Here is a 26,482-nt window from a genome sequence, read left to right as displayed (position 1 = left end):
CTGCAGTAATCACAATGCACAGACAAAATTTCAAAGGGTGAAAGCTCCACCACTGATGGTTGTGTGAAAGTTACCAGAAATACAGTCACACTGGAAAAGTCTGTGATTTTGGTGTTGCTGTTATTGCTATTACACGTGGATCTTTCAGAAGCCAACTTTGTGTCATGTTTTTGATTTGTGCCAAAAACAACAGACACACAGTTTCAGTGAAATATGATAACTGTCTGCTGATTATATGGTAATCCAATTGGAAAGGTACTTTATGGTAAGTGGGTTGTTCAAAATATTATCGGAACGAGGTACCCACAATAGTCCAAGAAACGCTTTTTTTCAATATTTTTCAACATGCAAGTACAGTGAGTGTGTGTGTGTGTGTGTGTGTGTGTGTGTGTGTGTGTGTGTGTGTGTGTCTGTGTGTGTGTGTGTCTGTGTGTGTGTGTGTGTGTGTGTGTGTGTGTGTGTGTGTGTGTGTGTGTGTGTGTGTGTGTGTGTGTGTGTCCCAATGAATATATGCATATTTAATAAGAAAAATATTTAATTATACATACAATACTTTTATGTTGAAAAATAAAAAAAAAGAATGTTGGCTTTTCTTGGACTATCGCATATCGTTCCAATAACCTTTTGAACACTTGGAGCAAAAAACAGTGTGGTAGCAGGCAGTGCAGGGAATAGCAGCATACAGGTCATTCTCAACCAACAATAGCGACTACAATGAACGATTACTGTTTTAAAAATAATTTTCTTTTACAAGAAAAGTATTTTGTTTACTTTGGAGCAGAAACGCTACTGCCACAAAAGGCCATTGATTGCATGAGTCGTATGGCTGAGGAGTTCACAAGCAGTGTGAAGGTAGCGAGGCAGCTGTTTAAAATAAATTAATATAAAAACAACTTCAGCTTGCAAAGCATGACGGGTCGAAAGTGAGTGCCTGCAGATGATAGAAGAGCTATTAAAGCAATGCAGAGCATTCCCTTTGGGTAAGTGCAAAGGCAGGGATCTGCTGAACATCGACGGTCACTATACAGGTTAATCTTTCATGGTATTATTCCACTCCCAGCACCCAGGAATTCCCAGCCACAATCTGATGCTGAGCTCGTATTCCCTTCAACGGCACTGACATTATACTATAAAAAAACAGCGCTAACAATTAAAAGAACTTCTAAAATAGGGAAGTAATTTCGATCTCAGTCCACTTTGGTGGTGCTATAAAAACTTACCTTCACAGGACAAGCTTTATCTCCGTAATAAATTTTATACTTGTCTGTAATTGTTCAGCTTTCACTAACTTGTGGCTGTAATTCCAGTCTGCAGGTCAAAATAATGAATTTGCACACATTGGTTTCCTTGGAAATGGTCACTGTGATAAAAGCTAAAATAACAAAAGTTTAATTACCTTGTATCCAGAGAGCTGACGAAAAGTAAAGTACAGTATGTTTGTGTTACTGCACTCTCCAAAAGCAAGCACTTTACACAAAGCAATCATTTATAAAAGACAGTTTTTGGTTCTTCAGCTTTATGACGACAACTACAGTAAAACAAAATGTAAATTTTCATGACAAGTTCTTGGGTGGAAGCTGTTTTTATTTTTTCCATTTTGAGGGAGGTGATTGGAGGGAGAGGGGTATTTTTTTTGAAATAAATTTTTATGGTACTTTAGCAAGGCAGGAAGTGATAAACATCCCAGGTCACAGAAAGTTTGAGAAGACTCTTTAATTGGAAATGGCAAAAAATGTGAGGGCGATCAAAAAGTTCTCTGAATGAGATACTGCTCTGACAATAGTCCAAAACACCCCAATCCATTTCAATGGTATTATATATATATATATATATATATATATATATATATATATATATATATATATATATATATATATATATATATATATATATATATATATATATATATATATATGTGATATTGTTCTACCAGAGACGAATGTCATGATGTGACCGCCGCAATGCACGTACTGTCTGCGGCTCCTGGAAGAGCTACCTTGCAGCGCAAATTACCAAAGGTGAAATTTCAGATGCTGTGTCACAAGTGTATAGAAAATGCAGTTACCGACCGGTTTCGCCCTCATTAGGGCATCATCAGGACAACATAGCAAGTTTCCATACACTTGTGACGAAGATACTGTGCGATATTCATACATACATCTATGTATATATATATATATATATATATATATATATATATATATATATATATATATATATATATATATATATATATATATATATATATATATATATATATATATATATATATGTTGTTGTTCATCTTTCGGCTGCTCCCGTTAGGGGTCGCCACAGCGGATCATCCGTTATGATCCGCATACTGATTTGGCACAGGTTTTACGCCGGATGCCCTTCCTGGACGCAACCCTGGTCGCCTCTTACGACACAGGGATCAGGATTTGGGTTTCGCCATGATTCCGGGCTGCTCTACACCCTGCCCAGTGCAGAGCCCCCGTCCTCAAGCGATCCTCCAACCCAAGCCTCCGAGTAGCCGGATTACAGGCGCACGCCACTACGCCCGGTTATATATATATATATATATATATATATATATATATATATATATATATATATATATATATATATATATATATATATATATATATATATATATATATATATATATATATATATATATATTGTTATTGTTATGGATTTCAGATTCAGATCCGATAAATGCATACAAACATTTACGTCCTTAGACAGTTATTTTCATATAAATGTATGTCCAGGAGAGATTCCATCCCCATGTGTGGTGGGATTCTAACTTTGATGCGTTGGAGAAGGGGAAAGAGCCGATTCCCTTTCTTATAAGATGGCCTTTTTCTCTTTATGACACATTCATGCACGCCAGATAGCCGTTAGCCCAATGGAGGCTCGTTTACCCCCTTTCCATCAGGACACATTGGCTTGGAGGTGGACAATTTATTTACACTTTGGACTTACAGGACATTTGATTCAGCACACTGTGGGCTATTCCTGAGCAGTTATTCTGACGGTCAAATACAGCTGTGGATCATTTACCTCACCCACCTATCTTTCATTGACATTTGACACCCACCTCTTTCACCGACGTTGACCTCCACCTTTTCCATCGACGTTTGACACCCACTTCTTTCACCGATGTTGACGTCCACCTTTTTCCATCAACGTTTGATGCCCCGTTTGGCAGCTCTATGAATGCTGGCTGGCTCTTGTTCGTGTCGGGCTGAACGAGGAAGGAATGATCGCGAGATTGACAGTTGGAAGAGACGTGCAGCGATGCGCCAATAGGCAAGGTGGATTTGGCTGAAGTCTGCTTGAGGATCCGCCCACATTGCTCGCCGATAAAAAGGATGGGAGGACCACTTTACTGACGGTTGGTGAGCTGGCGAAGACAGTTGGATATTGAGCTGGCGACAGACAGTCGGTTGGTGAGCTGGCAACAGACAGTTGGTTGGTAAGCTGGCAACAGACAGTTGGTTGGTGAGCTGGCAACAGACAGTTGGTTGGTGAGCTGGTGAGCTTGTGAGTTGGTGACAGCTTTACAGCTCTGACCGCTGGTGAGTTGGTGATAGCCTTACAGCTTTACAGCTCTGACCGCTGTTGAGTTGGTGACAGCCTTACAGCCATACAGCCCTGACCACTGGTGACAGTTGGTGAGTTGGTGACAGCCTCATAACATTACAGCTCTGACCGCTGGTGACAGTTGGTGAGTTGGTGACAGCCTCACAGCATTACAGCTCTGACCGCTGGTGACAGTGAGTTGGAGACAGCCTTACAGCCTTGCAGCTCTGACCGCTGGTAAGAGTTGGTGAGCTGTTGAGTTGGTGAGAGCTTCACAGCCTTACAGCTCTGACCGCTGGTGACAGTTGGTGAGCTTGTGAGTTGGTGACAGCCTTACAGCATTACAGTCCTGACCGCTGGTGACAGTTGGTGAGCTGCTTGTGACGGTTGGACCGTTGCTGCTGGTTCTGCACAGGACCTGCTCTTGGCATACCTGATTGTTGGCGTCCCTGGTGCCTGGGAGAGAAAAAGTGACGTCGATTGGTGTTTGAGCATGTTTGCGATTGGGTGTACTGCGAGCCAGGGCGCTGGCAATGGACCAAGGCATGCTCACACATTTAGGGACATTTTAATTTACGCAAGACGACTTCTACCTTGGTAAGCCGAGACCGGATTTCTTTCCCTCCAAATGATCTGCTGGATACCCTTGTCTCGTGTTTAATTGTGAAGTGAAGCATAGTGATAAGAATCTTCTCTTTGTCTATTTTTCTATCAATGTCTGTTGAATTTATTATTTGCTTGAAATTATTTTGAATGATTTGAATTTACCTATTTTCACCACAAAGAAATAAAAAGTTCTTTAGATTATTTGTTTTTTCTTTATAATAAATTCCATGTTGACGTTTCAACATGTCCGTGCTTGTCCTTTCCTTCCATTGCTCCAGCATTGTCCAAACATAGATAGACTGGGAGGTCGTTCCCAAACTAATTAACCTGTCATAATCGGCATGCACCAGCAGTAAATGCTCAGCTGCCCCACTTAAGATCTAATCAAGATAAGATTGGTGCATTGCCAAGGGTGCACTCCCCATTCAGAAAAAAACACGTGACCTCCAGTTAAAAGGCAAATTAGATGGTGAACACTGGAACTCGTGGTTAACTGATTGGCGTTCATGGTTGTAAAGCAACCCACCGTACCACGAAGATAATTGAGAGCGGTGGCCCCAGGTCTGGCTCTTCCAAGGAGAAACGAGGATTAACCCTCTCAAAATACACTCGGTACAATATATATATATATATATATATATATATATATATATATATATATATATATATATATATATATATTCAGTGGAAACCCTCATTGGACCAAACCAAGGGACTTGGCCAAAAGTGGTCTTCTTGAGGGGTGGTCCCCTTAGCCGGTTTCACCATTTGGGGAGGTCTTCAGGTAAAGATGTACAACTTCCTTAATACATTTAATTCCTAAATTGAAGAACTTAAGTGGAACAACTGTTTGTACAGGATTTCACATCATATTTCACATTCACGTACTGTAATTTATTCACAGAAACAGACAGAAACTAATTTTGATTATTCACAGAAAGTCTTTTGGATTATTCACGGAAACAGTAATTTTGATTATTCTTGTGCAACGTTGAGTCCAGGGTGCGTTGCCTCACGGATGACGCGGCAGATTCAGTGATACCATTCTGTAGTTTGTCGACGGTGTCCAATAAATGTCCAAGATTCTTGTACAGAAGATACTGCCTTGTTTTCGCCATACAGTCCATTACTTCTCGCGTGGAAATCGTTGGCTCCTGCACATCGTCGTCGTCGTCGTCAATGTTGTCATTATCAGCGTCACCGTTGTCAGTGATAAACTCAGCCAGCACGTCGTCATGGATTTTGATTCATTTCATCGTTCTCGCATTTCGTGGGAACATCTGCATTGCAGTTAATGTAGTCATCAACCATGTCCGTCATCAAACCGTAATTTTCTTGCATTCTTTTGACCAGATTGGCGAGTGGGATATCGTCTTCGCCGTTTCCCTCAACCGCGTCGTCACCCTCAACAGCGTCCTCGCTGAAACTACACCAAACGAAACAAGACTTCACGGTGGATTCTCTGACTTGTGCTGTTGTCTGTGCGATCCATCTCAATTTCATCTCAATTTGATTTCTATATGTTGCTTTAATCGTGCGAATGATCCGTTGGTCGAGAGTTTGGAGACATGAAGTCGTGTTCGGGGGAAAGAACATAAACTCCACATTCGAGAGCTCGAGGTCGGGGTGGCACGTTGCATTGTCCAGGTAGATGATGGCATTTCTTTTCTGCCGTTGCATTTTCTTGTTGAACAGTTGCATCCACTCCTTGAAGAGACCTGACGTCATCCAGGCCTTCTTGTTCGATCTCCAGATGACCGGGAGAATTTGCTTGTTGAGATTGCGGAAACAACGAGGCGTGGCAGATTTCCCGTTGATAAGCGTTTTCTGGAATTCACCGACCATGTTGACGAGGAAAGCAGCAGTCAAACGTTACTTCGATTGCTTCCCGCCTTTACACTCCGTCCCTTTAACACAGAGCGTTCCGCCTGGCATCGCACGGTAAAACATCCCACTCTTGTCGAGATTGAAGATCTCTTTGGGGTCATATTGTGCGATTATATTTTATCGTCGGTACACACTTGGTCCAGTTGTGGACTGCTTCTTGAGGAACAGAGGCCGATTCCCCAGGAATTTTGGCAGTTAATGTTGTGGCATGCTTTGAATCGGGAAAGCCAACCATTAGATGCCGTGAAATCTACCTCAGGAACTTCAAGTGACCGTGCGAACTCCATGGCGTGCTCTTTTATCATCGGACCGCTGACAGCACAATTCAATGCTCAAACGCAACTGAACCACGACCACGTCATTTTGTCGATCTTCTGATTTTCTTGAACTTTGAAGCGTTTCTTTCTGATTGAAGCATTTTCTTCGTATGCTGTCATGATTTCGGCTTTTCTCTTCAAGATGCGCTGAACCTGTGACTTGCTGACACCGTATTCAACTGCGAGGTTATGCTGAGACTTGATTTTGTCACTCTGTAAGATCTTGACCTTCTCATCCAGCGTCAACTCTTTGTTGGGAGTTTTTTGATCCATGGCAGTCGTGGAAAGAAGCGAATGGAAATCTGTGACAATCTGAGCATGGAGCACGGAACTTAAGGAGCCGAGGCAGCAGAGGTGGGTTTCCTATTGGTTACTGAAATTCTGATCCAAAATCCCGCGATTTCATTGGGTAAAGAGTAATTGTTTCCAATTTCATTTCACGATCTTGTGATCATCTGGAGAATGTCTTTTTGGAACAGTTTGTTTGAAATTATTCGCGCTTGCCCAGCCAAAGAGCTTTGTATATGCTCGGATTACTCAAGGGAACAATCTCCGCACCTAATTGACACTGGTCCGCTTGAGAGTTCAAATCTGCTTCAAGGGATTGGTAATATGGTGGACCGTGGCCCGAACCAGGGGTGGTCCACTTAGCCGATCAGTCACTGTACTAAATAGAAAGGAATTTCTGAAGGGACTGGAGAAAAAGTGGCCCAGATGAGAGGTGGTCCTCTTACCCGGTTGGTCCACATGAGGGTTTCCACTATATACATATACATATATATATATATATATATATATATATATATATATATATATATACATATATATATATATACATATATATATATATATATATACATATATACATATATATATATATATATATATACACACACACACACACACACACACACACACACACACACACACACACACACACACACACACACACACACACACACACACACACACATATATGTATGTATGTATATATATATATATATATATATATATATATATATATATATATATATATATATATATATATATATATATATATATATATATCTTCTTCTTCTTTCGGCTGCTCCCATTAGGGGTCGCCACAGCGGATCATCCGTATGATCCGCACAGTGATTTGGCACAAGTTTTTACACCGGATGCCCTTCCTGACGCAACCCTGGCCGCCTCTTACGACACAGGGATATCGTACACCTATTTTAACCGGGGCATACACCGGGCCCAGTGCACTGGTACTCACTTTGCCGACCTCTGAGGATGACAGGCTGGGTCAACCTCCTGGTGTGTATTAATTCGAGCGGCCAACGGGGCTTGAACTCAGGACCTTTTGGATCCCAAGCCGCTACCCTAACCACTATGCCAACACCAGGCATATATATATATATATATATATATATATATATATATATATATATATATATATATATATATATATATATATATATATATATATATATATATATATATATGATTGTGACTTGTAGGCGATAAACATAAATACAAACACACAAACAAGAAAAGATGTGCAGAATACGACACTTGCAATATCAAAAAAACAAATTTGACCTTAACAATAATTGGTGGTTGAATTCAATGACCAAATATGCAACTCCTCTTCAAATTTCAAGTCAATCAGATTAAAATTGAGCATTTTAGAAATACCACCTTAGTTGTTGACCTTGGGACTATGTTGACTTTTTGCTCTCTGTTGACCTCAAAACGAATTAGTGGTTGAATTCAGTGACCTGAAATATAAATCCTCTTCAAATTTCAAGTCAATCGGATAAAAATTGAGGATTTTATAACTCTCATCTCAGTTATTGACCTTTGGCCTATGGTGACCTTCTGGCCAATGTTGACCTCAAAAATAATTGGTAGTTGAATTCAGTCAGCTGATGTGAAAATCCTGTTCTAATTTCTTGTCAATCGGATGAAAATTGAGGATTTTAGAAATTCAACAAATTTGTTGACCTTTGGTGTATGTTGACCGTTTGACATCAAAAACAAATGTCTTCTTGCCGATGACAAACTCCACCATGTGGAGAAATTTTGTGAAGGTCGGTTTAAAATTGTGATCTGCAGGCGATTGACAAACAAATAAGAAAAGAGGCATTATGCAGCGCATGACGAAAGTTGAAAAAATCAACCCCCTCTCCAAAGGTTGAAATGGATACATAAAATTGTCCATTTCATTAATATTAAAATTGACAATCTTAATCAAAGCTTTGGTCAATGGATAAAAATTGATTATTTAAAAGTTTGACCTTGAGTTGACTTTTTGACCTGAAATAGAGACGGTTTCCAAAATTCAGCGATGTGCTATGATGCAATTGCTGCTTAATTTTCAGGTTAATCAGACGAATATTGACGATTTTTCAGATTAAATTTGATGATTTTTTAATGTTTTCCCTTGCGTTGACCTCTGACCTATTGATCTCAAAAATAGTTGGTTTCCCAATTCAGTTATGCACTGTGCAATTGCTGATTAATTTTCAAGTCAATCGGATGAAAATTGATGATTTTTCAGATAAACATGAGGAAACGACATGGAAATTGTGAGCAGAGCGATATATGTCAACCAATAGCTGGAAGAATGGTGTCAGGAAGAAAGTTTTACATTGAAGAAACAGTGGGAATAATTTCAGGGAAAAAGTGAGTGTTTCCAGAATGGTGGCCGGATGTTAACTAGAAAGGGGGCAGCAAGGTTTGCAGTGGGAATTGAGGAAGGAATTCAGACTTTTTTTTAGGTCAGCAGAGGGTGGGGAAGCTATTAAGGAAGGAACTGATGATGGATTTAGATTTATATCACTATCGAAGTAAACAGAGGAAAGTTAAGAAAATAACTCGGCAAGCCAAAAGAGAGTGTGAGAAGGACATGGCTAAGAATATTAAACATAATAGCAAGGTTTTCCTTCAGTATATCAGGGGACAAGAACAGGTTAGGACCAGTGTGGGTCCATTGAGGAATAGCACTGGGAGAGTGGTTCGTGATGAAAGTGAGATGGCAGGCTTAATAAACAGGTATTTTTCTTCAACTTTTACACAAGAACAGTCAGATCTGCCAATAGCTGAGAGTGTCTATCATGGAGGTGAGAAAGGGCTTTTACAGAAGATCCAGGTTGGAGTGGAGGAAGTAAAGGAACAGCAAGGAAATCTAAGAGTCGATAAGGCTCCGGGACCAGATAGTATGCAACCGAGAGGTGGCTGAGCAGGTAAGCGAGATGTTGATGGATATTTTCAAAAGCTCATGGGAGTCAGGATAGATACCAGAGGATTGGAGAGTATCAAATGTAAGACGATTATTTAAGAAAGGATCCAGAGAAGAATTGGGGAACTATAGCCCTGCTAGATTGACTAAAGTTGTGGGGAAGGTGTTTGAGACATTAATTAGGGACCAGATGAGGAACCATTTAAACCAAAACAAACTAATTAAACGTATTCAGCACGGGTTTACCAAAGGTATTTCTTGTCTCACAAATCTTTTCAAGTTCTATGAAGTCGTGTCTGATTGGGTGTATGAGGGAAAGGCAGTGGACATAGTATATCTAGACTTTAAGAAGGCATTTGATAAGGTACCACATCGGAGGTTGATAGTAAAAGTGAGGGCTTGTGGAGTGGCTAGTCAGGTTGCTAATTGGATTGCAAACTGGCTTCGTGATAGTTAGCAAAGAGAGGCTGTGAGTGGGAGGATGTCTTGCTGGGAGGATGTAAGTAGTGGGGTACCTCAGGGATCAGTACTGGGACCAGTAGTATTCATGATTTACATCAATGATTTGGATAATGGGGTGAAGAGTAAGCTTTCCAGATTTGCAGATGACAAAAAGCTTGTAGATAAGGTGGATATAGCAGAGGGGGTGATGATCAGATTCAGGAAAGTATTGATACTTGCAGAGGTTGAGCAAAAGATTGGCAGATGAAATTTAACCTGAGCAATTGTAAGGTGTTGGGAATGGGAAAGAACAATGAAAATAGAGATTACATGATGTAAGGGGTAATTTTGGAGTGTGTCACACAGGAGAAAGATCTGGGGGTGGTAACAGATATGGGAGGTAAGCAGGCAGCAAAGTGCCAGGCAGCTATAGGTAAATATAGTGGGGTTTAGGTTGTATTCGGAGGGGGATCATTTATAAATCAAAAGAGGTGGTGTTAACATTGTACATGAATTTAGAGAGGCCACATCTATAATATTGTGTGCAGTTTTGGTCACCACAACTCAGGAAGAGCATAGATGCCAGGGAGAGGGTTTAGCACAAGGCTACTACATTGATTCCAGGCCAAGCTGGACCCATTGATGAGGAGCGGCTGAAGGAGATGGGGCTTTATTCATGAGAAAGGAGCTGATTACGAGGAGATATGATAGAGATGTTTAAGATAATGAAAGTTGTAGAAAAAATAAGTGCCGATGAATTATTAAACAGATTAGAGAGTGATAGGACCAGGGGCCATAGCCTGAGGGCAAAGAAGAGGAGAGTTAAGATGGGTGTATGGCAGGGGTCTTTTATTCAGAGTCGTCCATGCATTGAATGGCCTCCATGGAAAGGTAGTGGCAGCAGAAACAGTCGATAAGTTTAAATTAGATACCGAGACATTATGGAGATAGAGGATTACAGGGATTTTGGCAGGACTTTTTGGTAGCTTGAGCATTGATGGGTGATTGTGTGCATGTGTGAGGAGTGCTGTTGGTGGGGGTCTCATCAAGGGCTGTTGTGTGCTTGATGAGTGTGTTTTTTTTAACTAAGCTCATGCCCCCTCCCGTGAGTGTGGGGGGGGGGTGGGGGTGGAATACAAAAACAAAAAAAAACTTTAAAAATATATATGTACATGGTGGAAAATATATATATATGGCAAAAAAAAATGACGATTTTAGAAAGATGACCTCAAGATGACCTTTGACCCTTCACCTCAAAATTAAGAGACTTCTCAGTAGAGACTACGTCTACAACTTGTTAAAGTTTCATGACGATTGGTTTAGAATTGTATTGTGACCTGCAGGTGATTGACAAATAAACAAACAGAACAAGAAAAAGAGCAATCAGAGATTGCAGACCCTCACCAGGACTTCTTTTGAGTGGTGTATTTTATAGGTTTTATGGTAAATCCAATATGGCAGCCAAACTATGTGACCTCTGATATCATATGTTTGAACCTTTTGTTCCAAATGAATAGGCGGTCATACGTGTAAAGTTTCATCTCAATTTGCTTCAGACAGTTTGGACAAGATTTTTGAAGGTTTTGTTTTTTTAACAATATGGCTGCTGAATCATTAATTATTTTTTTTCTGTGGACCATTTTCTCCTGAGATTGCCCTCAAAATTTTTCATACTGATCAGATGTAGCATTCCACATTTGCAATTATAACGTCATAATGAGGGCACCTATGACATCACAAAAAACTTACTCATTTCCCTTGAGGAGTACTTGCTAATAACTGGCAAGTTTCAATTTTTTCTTCCTATGGTTTCAAAGATACAGAGGTCCAAAGGTTTTCCGTTTTTCTAATATGGCTGCCACACCACAGAGCTATGATGTCATAATTATCATTGTAACATTCTACATGAGTAGCCACACCGATGGTGAAAATGTTGTCTCAATCCAACAAGCGGTTTGCAACAAGCTAACAGCTTGGTTTAGAATTGTGACCTGCAGGTGACAAACAAACAGACAAACAGACAGACAGAATAATGAAAAATCGTGCTTAGCACGACACTTGGCGAATTAGTTGACTTTTCCGTGTGGTGGTCCAAGCTGTAATGTCGTGGAATGTGTGGTGTTTATTTGTTCGTACATTAATAAAATGACGCGACGTCACAAATTACAATTATCAGGCGCGCGTTGTCATGGTAACGGCAGCAGATTGAAAATTTTCACAACTCATTGAAAGCCACCATGTGACATTCAACAACTTATCATCGGTGCTTGTTGCCTTCATTCTGATCGTAGAAAATATTTGAAAATACCTAGGAACATTGCTTTTCATACCTAGGAACATATTTGAAAATACCTAGGAACACCCAGTGTGTACCCCGGTCAGAATAGGTACACCGTATCCCTGCGTATCGTAAGAGGTGACTAAAAGGGTTGGTATCAGGAAGGGCATCCGGCCATAAAAAATCGCCTCAAAAGGAAACCATGATGAGTACAACTGATGGGCAGGGTACAGCCCGAAGTACCCAGTGGGGGACCTCACCCCCTCTCGTTAAAACTCATGGTGGGGAACCCGATCGAAGCAAGGGAGGAAATTTTTCCATTTATGATGACCATTCATCTGATTCCCCATGTGGAGATCGGTTTCTGAGGTTTGGTACATGAAATGTAGGGACAATGACAGGGAGATCTGGAGAAGTGGTTGAAACATTGGTCAGAAGAAGAGTGGACATATGTTGTGTGCAGGAGACATGGTGGAAGGGAAGTGGTGTGAGAATGGTGAAAGGTAGGCAGGGGCAGAAGTACAAGTTTATGTGGCAAGGGTGCCCGGAAGGCGTGCATGGTGTTGGTGTCATGTTTTCTGAGGAGTTTGTAGACAGTGTAGTGAGTGTGACTAGTGTGAGTGAAAGGTTGATGATGGTGAGATTCGTGATCGGAAAGCTCTTGCTGAACATCATCTCGGGATATGCCCCGCAGGTCGGTCGAAGCGATGAAGAGAAGAACATGTTCTGGTGTGCGATAGAGAAGTTGATGGAGAATGTGAAAGATGAGGAAGTTGTTGTGGTTGGAGGAGAATTGAATGGACATGTGGGAAGGAGTCCAGACGGGTTTGAGGGAGTCCATGGGGGTTATGGATATGGTGTGAGAAATGGAGAAGGTGAAAGGATCTTGGAGTTTGCTGATGGAGCTGATTTGTTGATTTGTAATACTCTATTCCAGAAAGCGGATAATAAGCTTATGACATACACGTCAGGTGGGTTGACGACAACCATTGACTACCTGATGGTGCGTAGGTGAGATAGGGGAAACCTCCGGGACACAAAGGTGATCCCAGGGGAGGAGACTGTTTCGCAGCACCATCTGGTTGTCTGCGATATAAGGGTGAAAGGTGCACGGAGAATTCGGCGGGTGAAGTACCAACCGAGGATGAAGGTGTGGAGGTTGAAAGAGGCGACAGTGAAGGAAGCATTAAGAGAGAGGCTGAGTATGGTTGAGGATGATGTGGTTGAGCTTGAAAGTGGTTGGATGTCAATGAAAGATAGTCTATTGGGAGCCATTGGTGAGGTATGTGGATGGACAAAAGGACCACCGAGGCAATCGGAAACATGGTGGTGGGGTGATGAAGTTGGAAAGACGATTGAAGAGAAGACAAATTAGTTCAAGGAATGGCAAAAGGCAAAGGATACGGTGGAAGAAGAGGCAGCACATGAAAGTTATAAGGTAGCCAAGAAGGCTGCAAAGAAAGAGGTAGCAAAGGCGCAGGAGGCCCATAGGAAAATGTTTGGAGAACGCTTGGATTCGGAAGAGGGTCAGAGAGCGAGAGAGAGAGAGAGAGAGAGAGAGAGAGAGAGAGAGAGAGAGAGAGAGAGAGAGAGAGAGAGAGAGAGAGAGAGAGAGAGAGAGAGAGAGATTTGATGTGACGGGGGTGAGTTGCTTGAAGGATGAAGTGGGACAAATCGTTGTGGACTCAGATGGAATTAAAGGAAGATGGAAGAGAGAAATGGAAAGGCTGTTGAATGTAGAAAATGAATGGGATAGCAACATCGAGACCAGCAGAGTTTTAGGACCAGCAGAGAAGATAACTGAGAAGGAAGTTGAGGAAGCTATAAGAGCAATGAAGAGTAGAAAAGCAGGAGGGCCGACGGGAGTTGTGGGAGATATGTTGAAGGCAGCGGGAAGTTGGGGTGTAAAGAGAATGACAGAGATCTGTAATCTGCTGGTGAAAGAAGGCTGCATTCCATTGGATTGGGAACCGAGTACCCTCGTCCCTCTGTACAAGGGGAAAGGTGACCTTCTGGACTGTGGCTCCTAAAGAGAAATAATGTTATTGGAGCATGGAATGAAGGTATTGGAAAGGGTGTTGGAGAAGAGGATAAGGAAGAAGGTAAAGATTGACGAAATGCAGTTTGGATATATGCCAGGAAGAGGAACGACAGATTCAATTTTTATTGTAAGACAGTTGCAGGAGAAGTACATGGAGAAGAGGAAGAAGTTGTTTTTTGGGTTTGTTGATCTGGAGAAAGCATTTGATAGGGTTACACGTGAAGTTATGACGTGGGCATTGAGGAAGTAAGGAGTGGAGGAATGGTTGATCAGAGTAGTGATGGCCATGTACGAGAAAGCACGCACAGCTGTAAGGACGAAGGACGGGAATAGTGGTGAGTTTGAGGTGAGGGTAGGAGTCCACCAGGGGTCGGTACGAAGTCCACTTCTATTTGTAGTTGTGATGGAGGTGTTGGCTCGGAGGGTAAAGGAGGGTTTACCGTGGGAGCTGCTGTATGCAGATGATCTGGTGTTGATTGCAGAGAGTATGGATGGACTGAAGGAGAAGATTAACAAGTGGAAGGAATGTATGGTGGCAAAAGGTTTGAAGGTGAATATCGGAAAGACGAAGGTGATGGCAAGTGGTAAAGCATGTGGTGAGGTGGAAAGGACTGGGAAGTGGCCGTGTGCTGTGTGCAGGAAGGGTGTCGGAGTGAACTCCATTCAGTGTAAAATGTGTGCTGAATGGGTTCATCGAAAATGTAGTGTGGTGAAAGGGTCATTAACCAGTGTGGCAGCTACATTCAAGTGTAAGGTGTGCATAGAGGGAGCTGCAGATGAAGGAATTGTTGAGTTGGATCTTGGAGATGGTGTGAAGCTGGAAGGTGTGAAAACATTTTGCTATCTCGGAGACATGCTGAATGGAGAAGGTGGATCAGACTCTTCGACGGTTGCTAGAGTGAGATGTGCATGGAAGAAGTTTCGGGAACTGAGTGGCGTGCTGACGAAGAGGGGAGTGTCATTGAAGCTGAAGGGAAAGGTGCATGCTACATGTGTGAGGAGTACGATGATTTATGGGAGTGAGACATGGGTACTGAACATGGAGCAGCAACAAAGGCTGGAAAGGGTGGAAATGCGAATGGTTCAGTGGATGTGTGGAGTATCGTTGAGAGAGAGAGGAAGACAAATGATGACCTGCGGAAGATGATGGGAATAGAGTCTGTGATGGATGTTGTGAAGAGAAACAGGTTGAGATGGTTGGGTCATGTGTTGAGGAAGGATGAAAGTGACTGGGTGAGAGGAGTGTTGGAAATGAGTGTAGTTGGAAGTAGAAGATGGGGAAGACCGAGAAAAACTTGGCTAAAGGTGGTGGAAGATGAAATGTGGGCAAGGGGATTAAGAAGGGGAGATGCCGAAAATAGGGTAAAGTGGAGAAGATTGTCATGGGGCCCGCAAGGCTAACCCCTGCTTTAGTGGGGAAAATGACCTTTAAATGCTTGTGTGTGTGTGTGTGTGTGTGTGTGTGTGTGTGTGTGTGTGTGTGTGTGTGTGTGTGTGTGTGTGTGTGTGTGTGTGTGTGTTTGTGTGTGTGTGTGTGTGTTGCTTTTCAACCAGCTTTACGATCCCGTTATCAGGCTTGAAATATGCTGTAAAACAAAAATATGTATTTTATATGTGTGTTTTTCATGTTTTGGGTGACCCTGACCTTGACCTTGGGTCAATTTCGATCAAACTTTGTACACATGTTAATATTGCATGCATAAATAGACAGTATAAGTTTCAATATAAGTGCAAAACTGTTTGAGAAATAGCCATTTGTAATTCACAAAATTACCCATTGGTTTATCATGGGCGATAATATAAAGTGATGCAGAATCCAGATCCTGATTTTGAACATCACCAAAAGTCACAGATCTTTTTGCACTGTGGATTTCTATCAGCTGTTAAAATTTCATCCAAATCGGTTAAGAATTGTGACCTGAAGAACGAATAGAATTTTTTTTAAATCACGCCAATAGCTAAAAACTTTGACGTCATACGCTTGCGAAAACTGTGCATAATTTGTGTTAACATGCATTTTAAAACATTTAGATATTCCATTGAGGTTTGTTTTGGCATCAACACGAAGTCACTACGACTTCCGGTTACTGAGTTATGTTCAAAATCTTGTTTTCACCTTTTTTGATGTAACGTCGTGATGTTAAGTGCGATTATGACGTGATTTGATCCTGGACTATTTCAGCAAGATTGGCTATCACGTGTTAAAATTTGAGAATGATTGCTTCAGTAGTTTCGGCTGCACATGAGCGTAAATATTTTTTAAAAAATGATGTCAATAGGCAAAACTTTGACGTCATATGCTTGCGAAAACTATGCGTAATTTGTAATAAGATGCATTTAGTAATCATTTAGATATTTGAATGAAGTTTAATATGGCGTCAACCGGAAGTCGTAGCGACTTGTTATGTCCAAAAATGTGTTTTCACGTTGTGTGACGTCACGTCACGACGTTTAGTCCGATAAAGACGGGGTTTGGACACGGACCGTCTCAGGTGGATTGCCTATCAGGTGTAAAAATTTAAGAACGACTGGTCTAGCCGTTTGGGCTGCAGACGACCGGACAAACAAACAAACCAACAAACGGAACAGACCAACCTACTTGACAAAATCTAAGATTTCGCCAAGTAACAAATTCGACTGACCAATACACTTGAAAAGTCTTCGATTTTGCAAGTAACAAAATTGAATGACCAATTTTTATGAAAAATCTTTGATTTTCGTAAGTACAAAAAACAGATGGAAATACGCAGAGCACGAATGTCGAAGCAGGACACTCATTATGACCCACGAATACACGGGGTCCGCGAACACCGAATCCACGAACAGCTGGGTCCAACAGTATACATAATATATTATGCATATACATATATGACGAAAACTTCAAAATTGATCACTTGGTGTTTTACATCACAAAACATTTACAGTGTGGTCTGGCAAGGCAAAGTATTGTTGTTGTTTGACCCAAAAATAATTTTCAGGTGTACATTGTGTCCCAGAAAACATTTCACTTTGTGGAAATATCACCACTTTAAATTTCTCAACAAAGGCAGGCCGAAATGGGCATTTACGCCCAGTAGGAAGGAATGCTGATGTTTATAATATATATATATATATATATATATATATATATATATATATATATATATATATATATATATATATATATATTGAATGCAGCCTGTGGCTGCTTGTTGCATCATTGGTTGGGACACAGCTATGCCGCTGATGCAGTGTCCCCCTTACCAATACACTGGTACTCATTTTGCTGACCTTGGAAGGATGACAGGCAGTCAACCCCACCTGTATTAATTAAACAGCCGAGTGCGGTTTGAACTCAGGATGGGAGGATCCCAAGCCCACCAAACTTACCATTAAGCCAACACCAGGCATACAGATTGAAGGAAAATATTTCAAATATATATATATATATATATATATATATATATATATATATATATATATATATATATATATATATATATATATATACATATATATATACACACACGCACGCGCGCGCACACACACTCACACACACACACACACACACAAACACACACACACACACACACACACACACACACACACACACACACCTAGTTCTACCTTTTTTGTTAACGTTTTGGATGATTGCATCCTCTTTGTAAAAGTTTTTGAATGCCCGCATAACTAAAACCTTTGAAAATTGATTATTTTCCTGCCTCACTTCGATGTAAACTCTTCATGTATCCATTCATATTGCAACAATGATGGCAGTGTCAATCTTTGGAGTATCTTCAGGGATAACATTATATTTCCCCACATCTATTTTATGATCAATGTTGATCTTAATAGTTTATAAAATTATAAACAGGGAATTTATATCTTAAGAGCATTTAATTTCAGTTCTGACTTTGGATTTCCAGGGCATATCCTGGTGAATATTTTAGGGGAGGTTAACCTCCAAATATGAAAGGAGAAAAAGATTTTCGATGATTCCATTCTCCATTGTTAATGAAAATTAACAATGAAGGATGCAAGCTTGAGCACTTGTTTTATTGCCTGTTACTTTGAAACATCTCATCTGATGCTAAATAAACTACATTTCATCAAACATATCTGAAATGATTGTTCAGTGCATTCCTTGTCCATTTCCAGATAAGAGCTGCTATTTTCAGGAAAATATAAATGCTATCATCATTTCAAACAGGAGGATAATCAGCATCAGAGGAATGGACAAACATAAAAAGAAGCTGTTGTTTGGCAATAGTCAGCTTTCAAGTTGGGATCAGTTTGAGTTGTGTATTTAGATGAGGTGCAGGGATAATCTGGGTTTCAAATTGAAATTTAGTTGGAGTGAAAGCATGAAATTAAAGGAAAAAGTTCTGGTTTAGTTTACAGATTAAGGGTTTGTCTTGGAGTATAATTTTGGGTTGAGGATATTTTTGGTTGGAAAGTAGGATTAAAGATAAAAAAAAATATCCAAAAATATAAGAATATGGTGCACAGTTGGACAACATACCATATTCTTAATTTTAAAAAAAGAAGGTATGCACAACATTTTCCATATATTCTCACTTTTTGTGCAACTGCCTACCCTTCTTATAATTCCTTATCCTCCAACTTTCCCTTCTCTTCCTTTTAACAAATCAGTATACAGTGTCTATAGAAAGTCGACACCAGCTTTCAAATTTTTCACTTTTTGTTGCCTTATAATAGCCTGGAACTAATTGCATTAAATCAGACTTTTTACACCTATATTTTCACATCGTAACTCAACTTCCGATTGAAAAACAAATTCCACAAATTTCAGAAAATTCATAATAATTCCAAAACTAGTATATCTTGGTTGGATAAGTGTCTAACCCCCCCCCCCCCAACTGAGTTAACAGTTGGTTGAGGCACCTTTGACAGCAATTACAGCTGTGCGTCTGTTGGGATTGGTCTCTGCCAACTTTTCACACCTTGATTGGGCAGCATTTGCCCATTCTTCTGTACAAAACTGTTCAAGCCCAGTCAAACTGCGTGGGGAGCATTGATGGTCAGCAATCTTTGAGTCATGAAATAGATTTTCGTTTGGATTTAGGTTGGGGCTCTAACTGGGCAACTCAAGGACACTCAACTTTTTTTCCTTTGGCATTCCAGTGTAGCTTTGGCTGTGCAATTTGGGTCGTTGTCATGCTGAAAGGTGAACTTCCGTCCCAATTTCAGCTTTATTACAGAGTGCAGCAGGTTTTCCTCTCGGATTTTCTGTATTTTCCTCCATCCATTTTACCTTCAATCCTGACAAGTGCCCCAGTCCCTGCTGATGAGAAACATCCCCATAACATGATGCTGCCACCACCCTGCTTCACAGTAGGGATGGTATTCTTTGGGTGATGTGCATTATTGGGTTTGGGCCAAATGTACCGTTAGCCATTTTGGCCAAAATGTTCCATCTTTGTTTCATCAGACCACAAAACTTTTTTTGCCACATGGCTTCAGAATCTCTGGAGTGTTTTTTTGCATACTTCAATCTGAACTCAAGGTGGGCTTTTTGAGTGATGGCTTTCTTCTTGCAACCCTACCGTACAGGCCAGACTTGTGGAGTACTTGGGATATTGTTGTCACATGCACACACTGACCAGTCTTTGTCTATAAGGTATGTAGCTCTTTCAAAGTTGTCAGTAGCCTCTTGGTGGCCTCTCTGATCAGTTTTATCCTTGCTTGGTCACTCAGTTTGGAGGGACGGCTTGATCTAGGCAGGGTCTTGGTGGTACCATATGTCTTCCACTTCTTAATGATTGCTTTTACTGTGCCCCCAGGAATATTCAAAGCCTTTGAAATATTCTTCTACCGATCCCCTGATATATGCCTTTCCCCAACTTTATCACGGAGGTCTTTTGAAAGCTCCTTGGTGCTCATGGTTGTCTTTGCTGTGACACACACTACCCAGCAGAGGAAACTCCAGGAATAGCTGATTTTATTCTGAAATTATCAGAATCACCACAATTAATTACAGATGGAGGCCAATTAACTTGGTGTGTGATTTTGAAGGTGATTGGTTACACCTGAGCTATTTTACAATTGCTATTATAAGGGGGGTGGACACTTGTTCAACCAAGATATTCTAGTTTTGAATTTTTAATTAATTTTCTGAAATTTGTAGAATTTATTTTTCACTTGAAAGTTGTGGGTTGCAATGTGTAAGTAAAGGTGGAAAAAGTCTGATTTAATGCAATTTAATTCCAGGCTATTAGGCAACAAAAGGTGAAAATTTTGAAAGGGGGTGTAGACTTTCTCCAGGCACTGTAAATGATGTTGGTGGCTCATTATAGCTTGTTGCAGTTGAATTTAGCATATAGTGCTGAAGTTACTCAAAACAGCCTGCAAAGAGTCTCACAATATCATATTTCTCAAACGATGTAGTTCAATAACATCTATGTGTGTGTGCAATTATGAGGGCAAAATACCAACATTTACAACTTACATATGTTACTTGGTATTATGGCATTTGTTTGATATAACCTGAAAAAGTAACACTTCATTGCAAAATCATTTTGGTTGTATTTACGTAAGAGAACACATTCCTTTTATCGTAATGCGGCAGAGTAAAAGTAATCAATTGTGCTGACCTTATGACAACACGTACAACATACCTGTTCATGCCAGGAAGATTTCCCCAGAAATAGCGAGCCCTGTGAGCAGCCGACACTTCCTTGGCGTCAATCATTACGGGATCACACTGGTGTCAGGAAGACAAATGCCAATTTGCTACTGGAAGCACATTTAATAAGGAAAAATTTTCTTACCCACTACCATCCTAAAAAGTAACATGAAGATGTGCCACCTCAAGGAAGCGGGATATATCTCGCTTGTCATTCACACCCATGGCGGCAACATTCTCGAAAAGCCAGAAAAATGGACGATCCTCCCCTTCCTTTGGCTTTGATTCATGCAGGAGGCGGTAAAACTCGAAGAACAGCCGACCTGTTCCCTCTTGGCACGAACAAAACAAAAACAACTCCATCAAAAACAAGTATTTTCTGTTATCACTTAAACAAACTTTAAATTGTGTCAAAAACAATTTATTTATAGGAAGAAAAAAACTGAAGCAGGGACAATATGAATATGCTATACTAATCATGAATTATATACACATTGTGTATGTTGAACTTGTGATGGGGACACTGCATGAGCATCCGAGGGGTTGCAGGCTCAAATCACAAATGATGGCAGTAATATTAAGGATTTTGATTATAATCTGGAAAGTGAGTAAGTTTCAAGAAAATAGAAATGCCACCATCATATTGTTAGTAAGAGGCATCTGGCTCACTTATGACTTTAGATGAGGGGGTTAGTTGTCCACCGTACATGAGGTGGAACCAGACTACACTTTGCTGTTGATTTAAAATGCCACTTATAAAAATATAATTCCCATTATATCTTCATTCTTGCCTCATTCCTTGGTGCACTTTCGTGGGAGTCTGCTTACCATATAGACCCTTCCGCGCAGGATTAACAATGGAGAGGTCATTACATGGACTCCCACCAATCACCAAATCGAAAGGTCCCCATTCCTGAATCTGCAACATATAACACAGCATGTTGGATTAAAACAACCACAGGGTGGAAGGAGTTTGCTTCCACTAAAACTAAATATACAGATGGAAAAATGACATTACACCAGATTACAAAGCCTTGAATCTACATTTATCATGCCCTTCTCTCCAGCAGAACATAAAATTGTGTAGAAATGTTGTTCTTATAATATTCTGTCCAAAGATTATATAAGTTAAAAGGTCAACATTGGCCAAAGGTCAACAACTTTGTCAAATTTCTAAAATCCTCAATTTTCATCTGATTGATTCAAAATTTAAACAGGAACAGGATGAACAGGATTGAATATAAATTTGCATGTCAAGTCACTGAATTCAACCACCAATTATTTTTGAGGTCAACATAGACCAAAAGGTCAACATGGACCAAATTTCTAACATTGTCATTTTTCATTCGATCGACTTATAATTTGAAGAGGATTTGAATATTTGTTCATTTAATTCAACCACCAATTTTTTTGAGGTCACCACAGGCCAAAAGGTAAACATTGGCCAAAGGTCAACAACTTAGGTGAGATTTCTAAAATCCTCAATTTTCTTCTAATTAATTTGAAATTTGAAGAGGATTTGTATTTCAGGTCACTGAATTCAACCACCAATTATTTCTGAGGTCAACATAGACCAAAAGATCAACAAACACCAAAGGTCAACAACTAGGTGGAGTTTCTAAAATCCTCAATTTTCATCCCATTGACTTGAAATTTGTTGAGAATTTGCATATGAGGTCACTGAATTCAACGAACATGTATTTTTGAGGTCAATGTAGGCCCAAAAAGTCAACATCGGTGAAATTTCTGAAATTGACAATTTTCATCCAATTGACTCGAAATTTGAAGAGGTTTTGCATATTTGGTCATTGAATTCAACCACCAATTATTTTTAAGGACAAATTTGTTTTATGGATTTCGCAAGTATCATGCTACGCACAAAATCTTTCTTGTTACTTGCAAAAATCGAAGATTTTCCAAGCATATTGCTTTGTCTTGTGCGTTATTCTCTCTGTTTGTCCGTTTGTTATGACGAAAATTAAAAATTTTCATCATATGTTAGTCTTGTTTGTTTGTATATGAGTGCGATAACTCACGAACACTTTCAGCTACCTTCATCAAATCTTACCAGAGGATTCCAAAGGACAAAAGTGAGGTGTCATTGATTTTTGGCTTTTTCAATGGTCAAGGTGACAGTAACATCATATGCATGATTTTCTTCATACCTGTCAGGCTACCACCTGATGCCTTCTTGTTTGTTTATGACAAAAAATGAAAATTTTCATCACATGTCAGTCTGTCTTGATTGTATGTTTGTCAGTGAGTGCTAAAACTCGCTGACGCTTTCAGCTATCTTCATCAAACTTTATCAGAGGATTCCAAAGGACAAGAGTGAGGGCTTCAATGTTTTGTAATTGTAATTCTTTTATATTTTCCCAATTCGTGTTTCCTCACAAAAAACATCATATTTATTTATTGGAAAACTTCACATCGGTGAATTCTGATGGATATCATTTCTTCATTGAAGGAAATCATACGATTATCTTGATTGGTTATCCTGAAATTTACTTTGTATATGGTTTTTCCTGACAAGGGAAGATAAACCAGATTTTTCAGTTCCATATTGAATTTATAACCAATTGGAGTCGAATATGTGCTGAATGAAAACATTGTATTTGTTCTTATTCCATCATTACAAGCACCATCAATCAAATCACAATGAATTAATACTGAATTTATACCTGAGGATATTTGATTGACATTATCACTGGATGAACATTCCATTCATTTCAATATTTTTTGAGTACAAACCCAATTACTCTCTAAATGAATTATCAATTGTTAAATCCACTTTGCAATTACTTTTTAAGTCTAACAGTTGATTTTGAAGTATGTTTTGAATATCTATTGCAATATTCTTTGGTTCATCACCATGTTCTTTCAGAAGGCCAGCAATTTTGTAAGATATTTGAGAAATCTCATATGCTCCGGGTGAAACTGTTATCATTTTGTATCCACTTCCCGGATTATAACTGAACTTGTCGTTTTTCTTTGTCATATTGAACAGGGTATTATAAGTTTCCATACACAATAAAGACGCTTCATATTCTTTTGTAGGGTCAAGTTGTAGCGGGTATGGAAATGAAGCCTTGTTCACTTGTGAAATTAAAACTAAGGATTGTGCTTCTCATTTATAAGTTTGAACAAGCTCAAATGAGCTAAGATCCTCGTCCTCTTAACAATGTCGTCATAAAAACGAATACGACGTCATTGTGATGTATCAGGTTTGCGATAAATTACCTGTGCTAATGCCCGGCTTGATTCCCGTAAACAAAATTCAAACAGCTTGCCGCGTTTCGGAGATAATGGAATAGGCGATTTCCATTAGCGGCGATATTATGACATCAACTTTTTTCTAGGAAGAATTTCCAAAATTGGAGATGGTTACTGCCTGCGCATAGGCTTTCTGCATATACATGGCAAGTTTCACGAATATCCGATGAAAACAAAAAATGTGAACACGTTTTTTGTGAAACAAAAAATGTCAAAAAATAGTAATGACGTCATAAAAATTGATATGACGTCATATTGATGTATCGTATGTATGGGACTTAATCTCTGCTAATGCCCTGTTCGATTCACGCAAACAGAATTCAAAAAGCTTGCCCAGTTTCGGAGATAATTTTTTCGATGATTTCCATTAGCGGAGATATTTTGACGTCATAAATTTTTTTCTAAGAGGAATTTTCAAAATCGGAGATAGTTACTGTCTGCGCAGGGTATTTTTACATATATATTCCAAGTTTCAGGAAGTTTCGATGAAAACTGTAGGCTGTGAAACAAAAAAGTCCACAAGAAGAAGATGAAGAACAACAACGTGAGTAAGACTTAGAGATCCTCCATGAGGATCCAAAAAGTCTGTCTATAATTATTATAAATCTCTGTTTTATTCTCTGAAACACCACACTTGTTAAATAATCTTGAAAAGAAGATAACACAAATCATTTTTGTTCCAACAATCAGTGGTAATAATTCCACTACTATCTTATCTATAAATATATACAGTCTGACCTGGATATAAGAGACCCGGATAAAATAAAAACCCGCAAATTAGAACATGTTTTCTTATTCCCGAACATGTTCCTATGTAAACGTATATGGGGAAACCTACATATGAGAAACAGGCATACAAAGAAAACCCACGTATAAGAACATATTTTTCAACACAAAAGTACAATTTTCTATCCGAAGCCACAGGAAAAGCTGGCATCAGTCGGCTGACGCATTAGTTTCACTTTCCTAAACAGTAGTTTTCCGGAAATCACGAATGAAGAAGTGTTAGTTTCGCTTCATTGCAATGGCATCCGCTCGAAAAACGCTGAGTGTTGTGGAGAAAGTTGAAATTTGGGATTCATTAAAGTCGAAATCGCTGACGAGAGCCGATGTTGTGAAAAAGTATGGCATTGGATTGTCGACCATCAGCAAAATAGTCAAAGATGAGGAGTCACTTCGTATCAAAGTCCTCAACAACTCTAACATCAACAGAAAGCGTAGCCGTGTCAGCATCCACAAAGACGTCAACGAAGCAACAACTGCTTGGTTCCATCAAGCTCGTGCAAGCAATGCTGTCGTAACAGACTGTATCATCAAAGAGAAGGCTACTTCGTTCGCCGTTTCGTTAGGTGTTGAGTTTGAACCTCGTAACAGTTGGCTGATGTGCTGGAAGCAAGCAAATAACGTTTCATTCAAGAAATTCCATGGCAAGAAAGCGGCAGCTGAAGGTGCAGCGGCAGGCAACTGGATTAAAAATGTGCTCCCCAACTTGCTTACGAATTCTGCAGAGAAAGACATTTGCAATGCCGACGAAACGGGCCTTTTTTATAAGGCCATGCCCCGTGGTTCTCCAACAAGTGCCGGTGACAAGCCAGCCAGGGGTAAAGTGCCAAAAGACCGCCTGACTGTTCTTTTGTTGTGTAATCTCAATGGCAATGATAAGCGAGACTTCATTGTTTTCAAGTCCGTCAAGCTGCGATGTTTCAACAATGTTCACAACCTGACATTCCTTTACTTCGCCAATTATAATGCATGGATGACGAGTGCAATGTGGTCGAAAATTCTTACCAAACTCAACTGTCAGTTGCGCCAGTGGTAGAAACATTGTCTTGTTTGCCGCGTTTGGAAACAACGCCACGTGCCACCGTCTTCCACCAGATGTGACGCTAACAAACATAAAGCTCTAGTTCATGCCACCCAATACGACATCTCTGATTCAATCTCGAGACCAAGGCATGATCCGAACTATGAAGGCGTACTACCGACAAGAAATTACTCGGCTTCAAGTTGCTGCAATCGACAGCATGCCACAGAAACCAGCGTCAGAAGTGAGCAAAACTATCACAGTTCTGAAGGCGATGCACAGGTTGAAACGGGCCCTCTTCATCGTTACGCCCTAGACAATCGCTAACTGCTTCAAGAAGGCTGGCTTCGTGAAACAGTCCAAAGATGAAGAACGCGATTCTGAACACAACAACAACGAATTACACAACAGGAA

The 26,482-nt window shown here is 40.0% G+C and overlaps 1 protein-coding gene across 11 annotated transcripts in view; it reads right to left on the bottom strand.

Annotated features, from left to right (window-relative positions):
- Window positions 1–26,482, bottom strand: part of LOC147034931 (DNA (cytosine-5)-methyltransferase 3A-like) — a 516,888-nt gene that overhangs the window by 63,213 nt on the left and 427,193 nt on the right. For 8 of the 11 annotated variants that reach the window (XM_085891359.1, XM_085891342.1, XM_085891335.1 and 5 more), the window contains 4 exons: window positions 21,820–21,910; window positions 21,175–21,323; window positions 20,984–21,069; window positions 1,397–1,411 (listed from right to left, as the gene is read on the bottom strand). In XM_085891359.1, coding sequence (XP_085747485.1) covers window positions 1,397–1,411; window positions 20,984–21,069; window positions 21,175–21,323; window positions 21,820–21,910 — 341 coding nt within the window. The remainder of the gene's footprint in view (window positions 1–1,396; window positions 1,412–20,983; window positions 21,070–21,174; window positions 21,324–21,819; window positions 21,911–26,482) is intronic. The other 3 variants (XM_085891350.1, XM_085891417.1, XM_085891405.1) reach the window with 1 other exon arrangement.

This window comes from Eptatretus burgeri, chromosome 1 (genome assembly GCF_056783735.1).
Source record: "Eptatretus burgeri isolate ZD-2024b chromosome 1, Ebu_testis_v1, whole genome shotgun sequence".
Classification (NCBI taxonomy): Eukaryota; Metazoa; Chordata; class Myxini; order Myxiniformes; family Myxinidae; genus Eptatretus; species Eptatretus burgeri.
The sequence above is the reverse complement of the archived record's forward strand: the minus strand, read 5'-3'. Positions and strand labels throughout refer to the sequence as shown.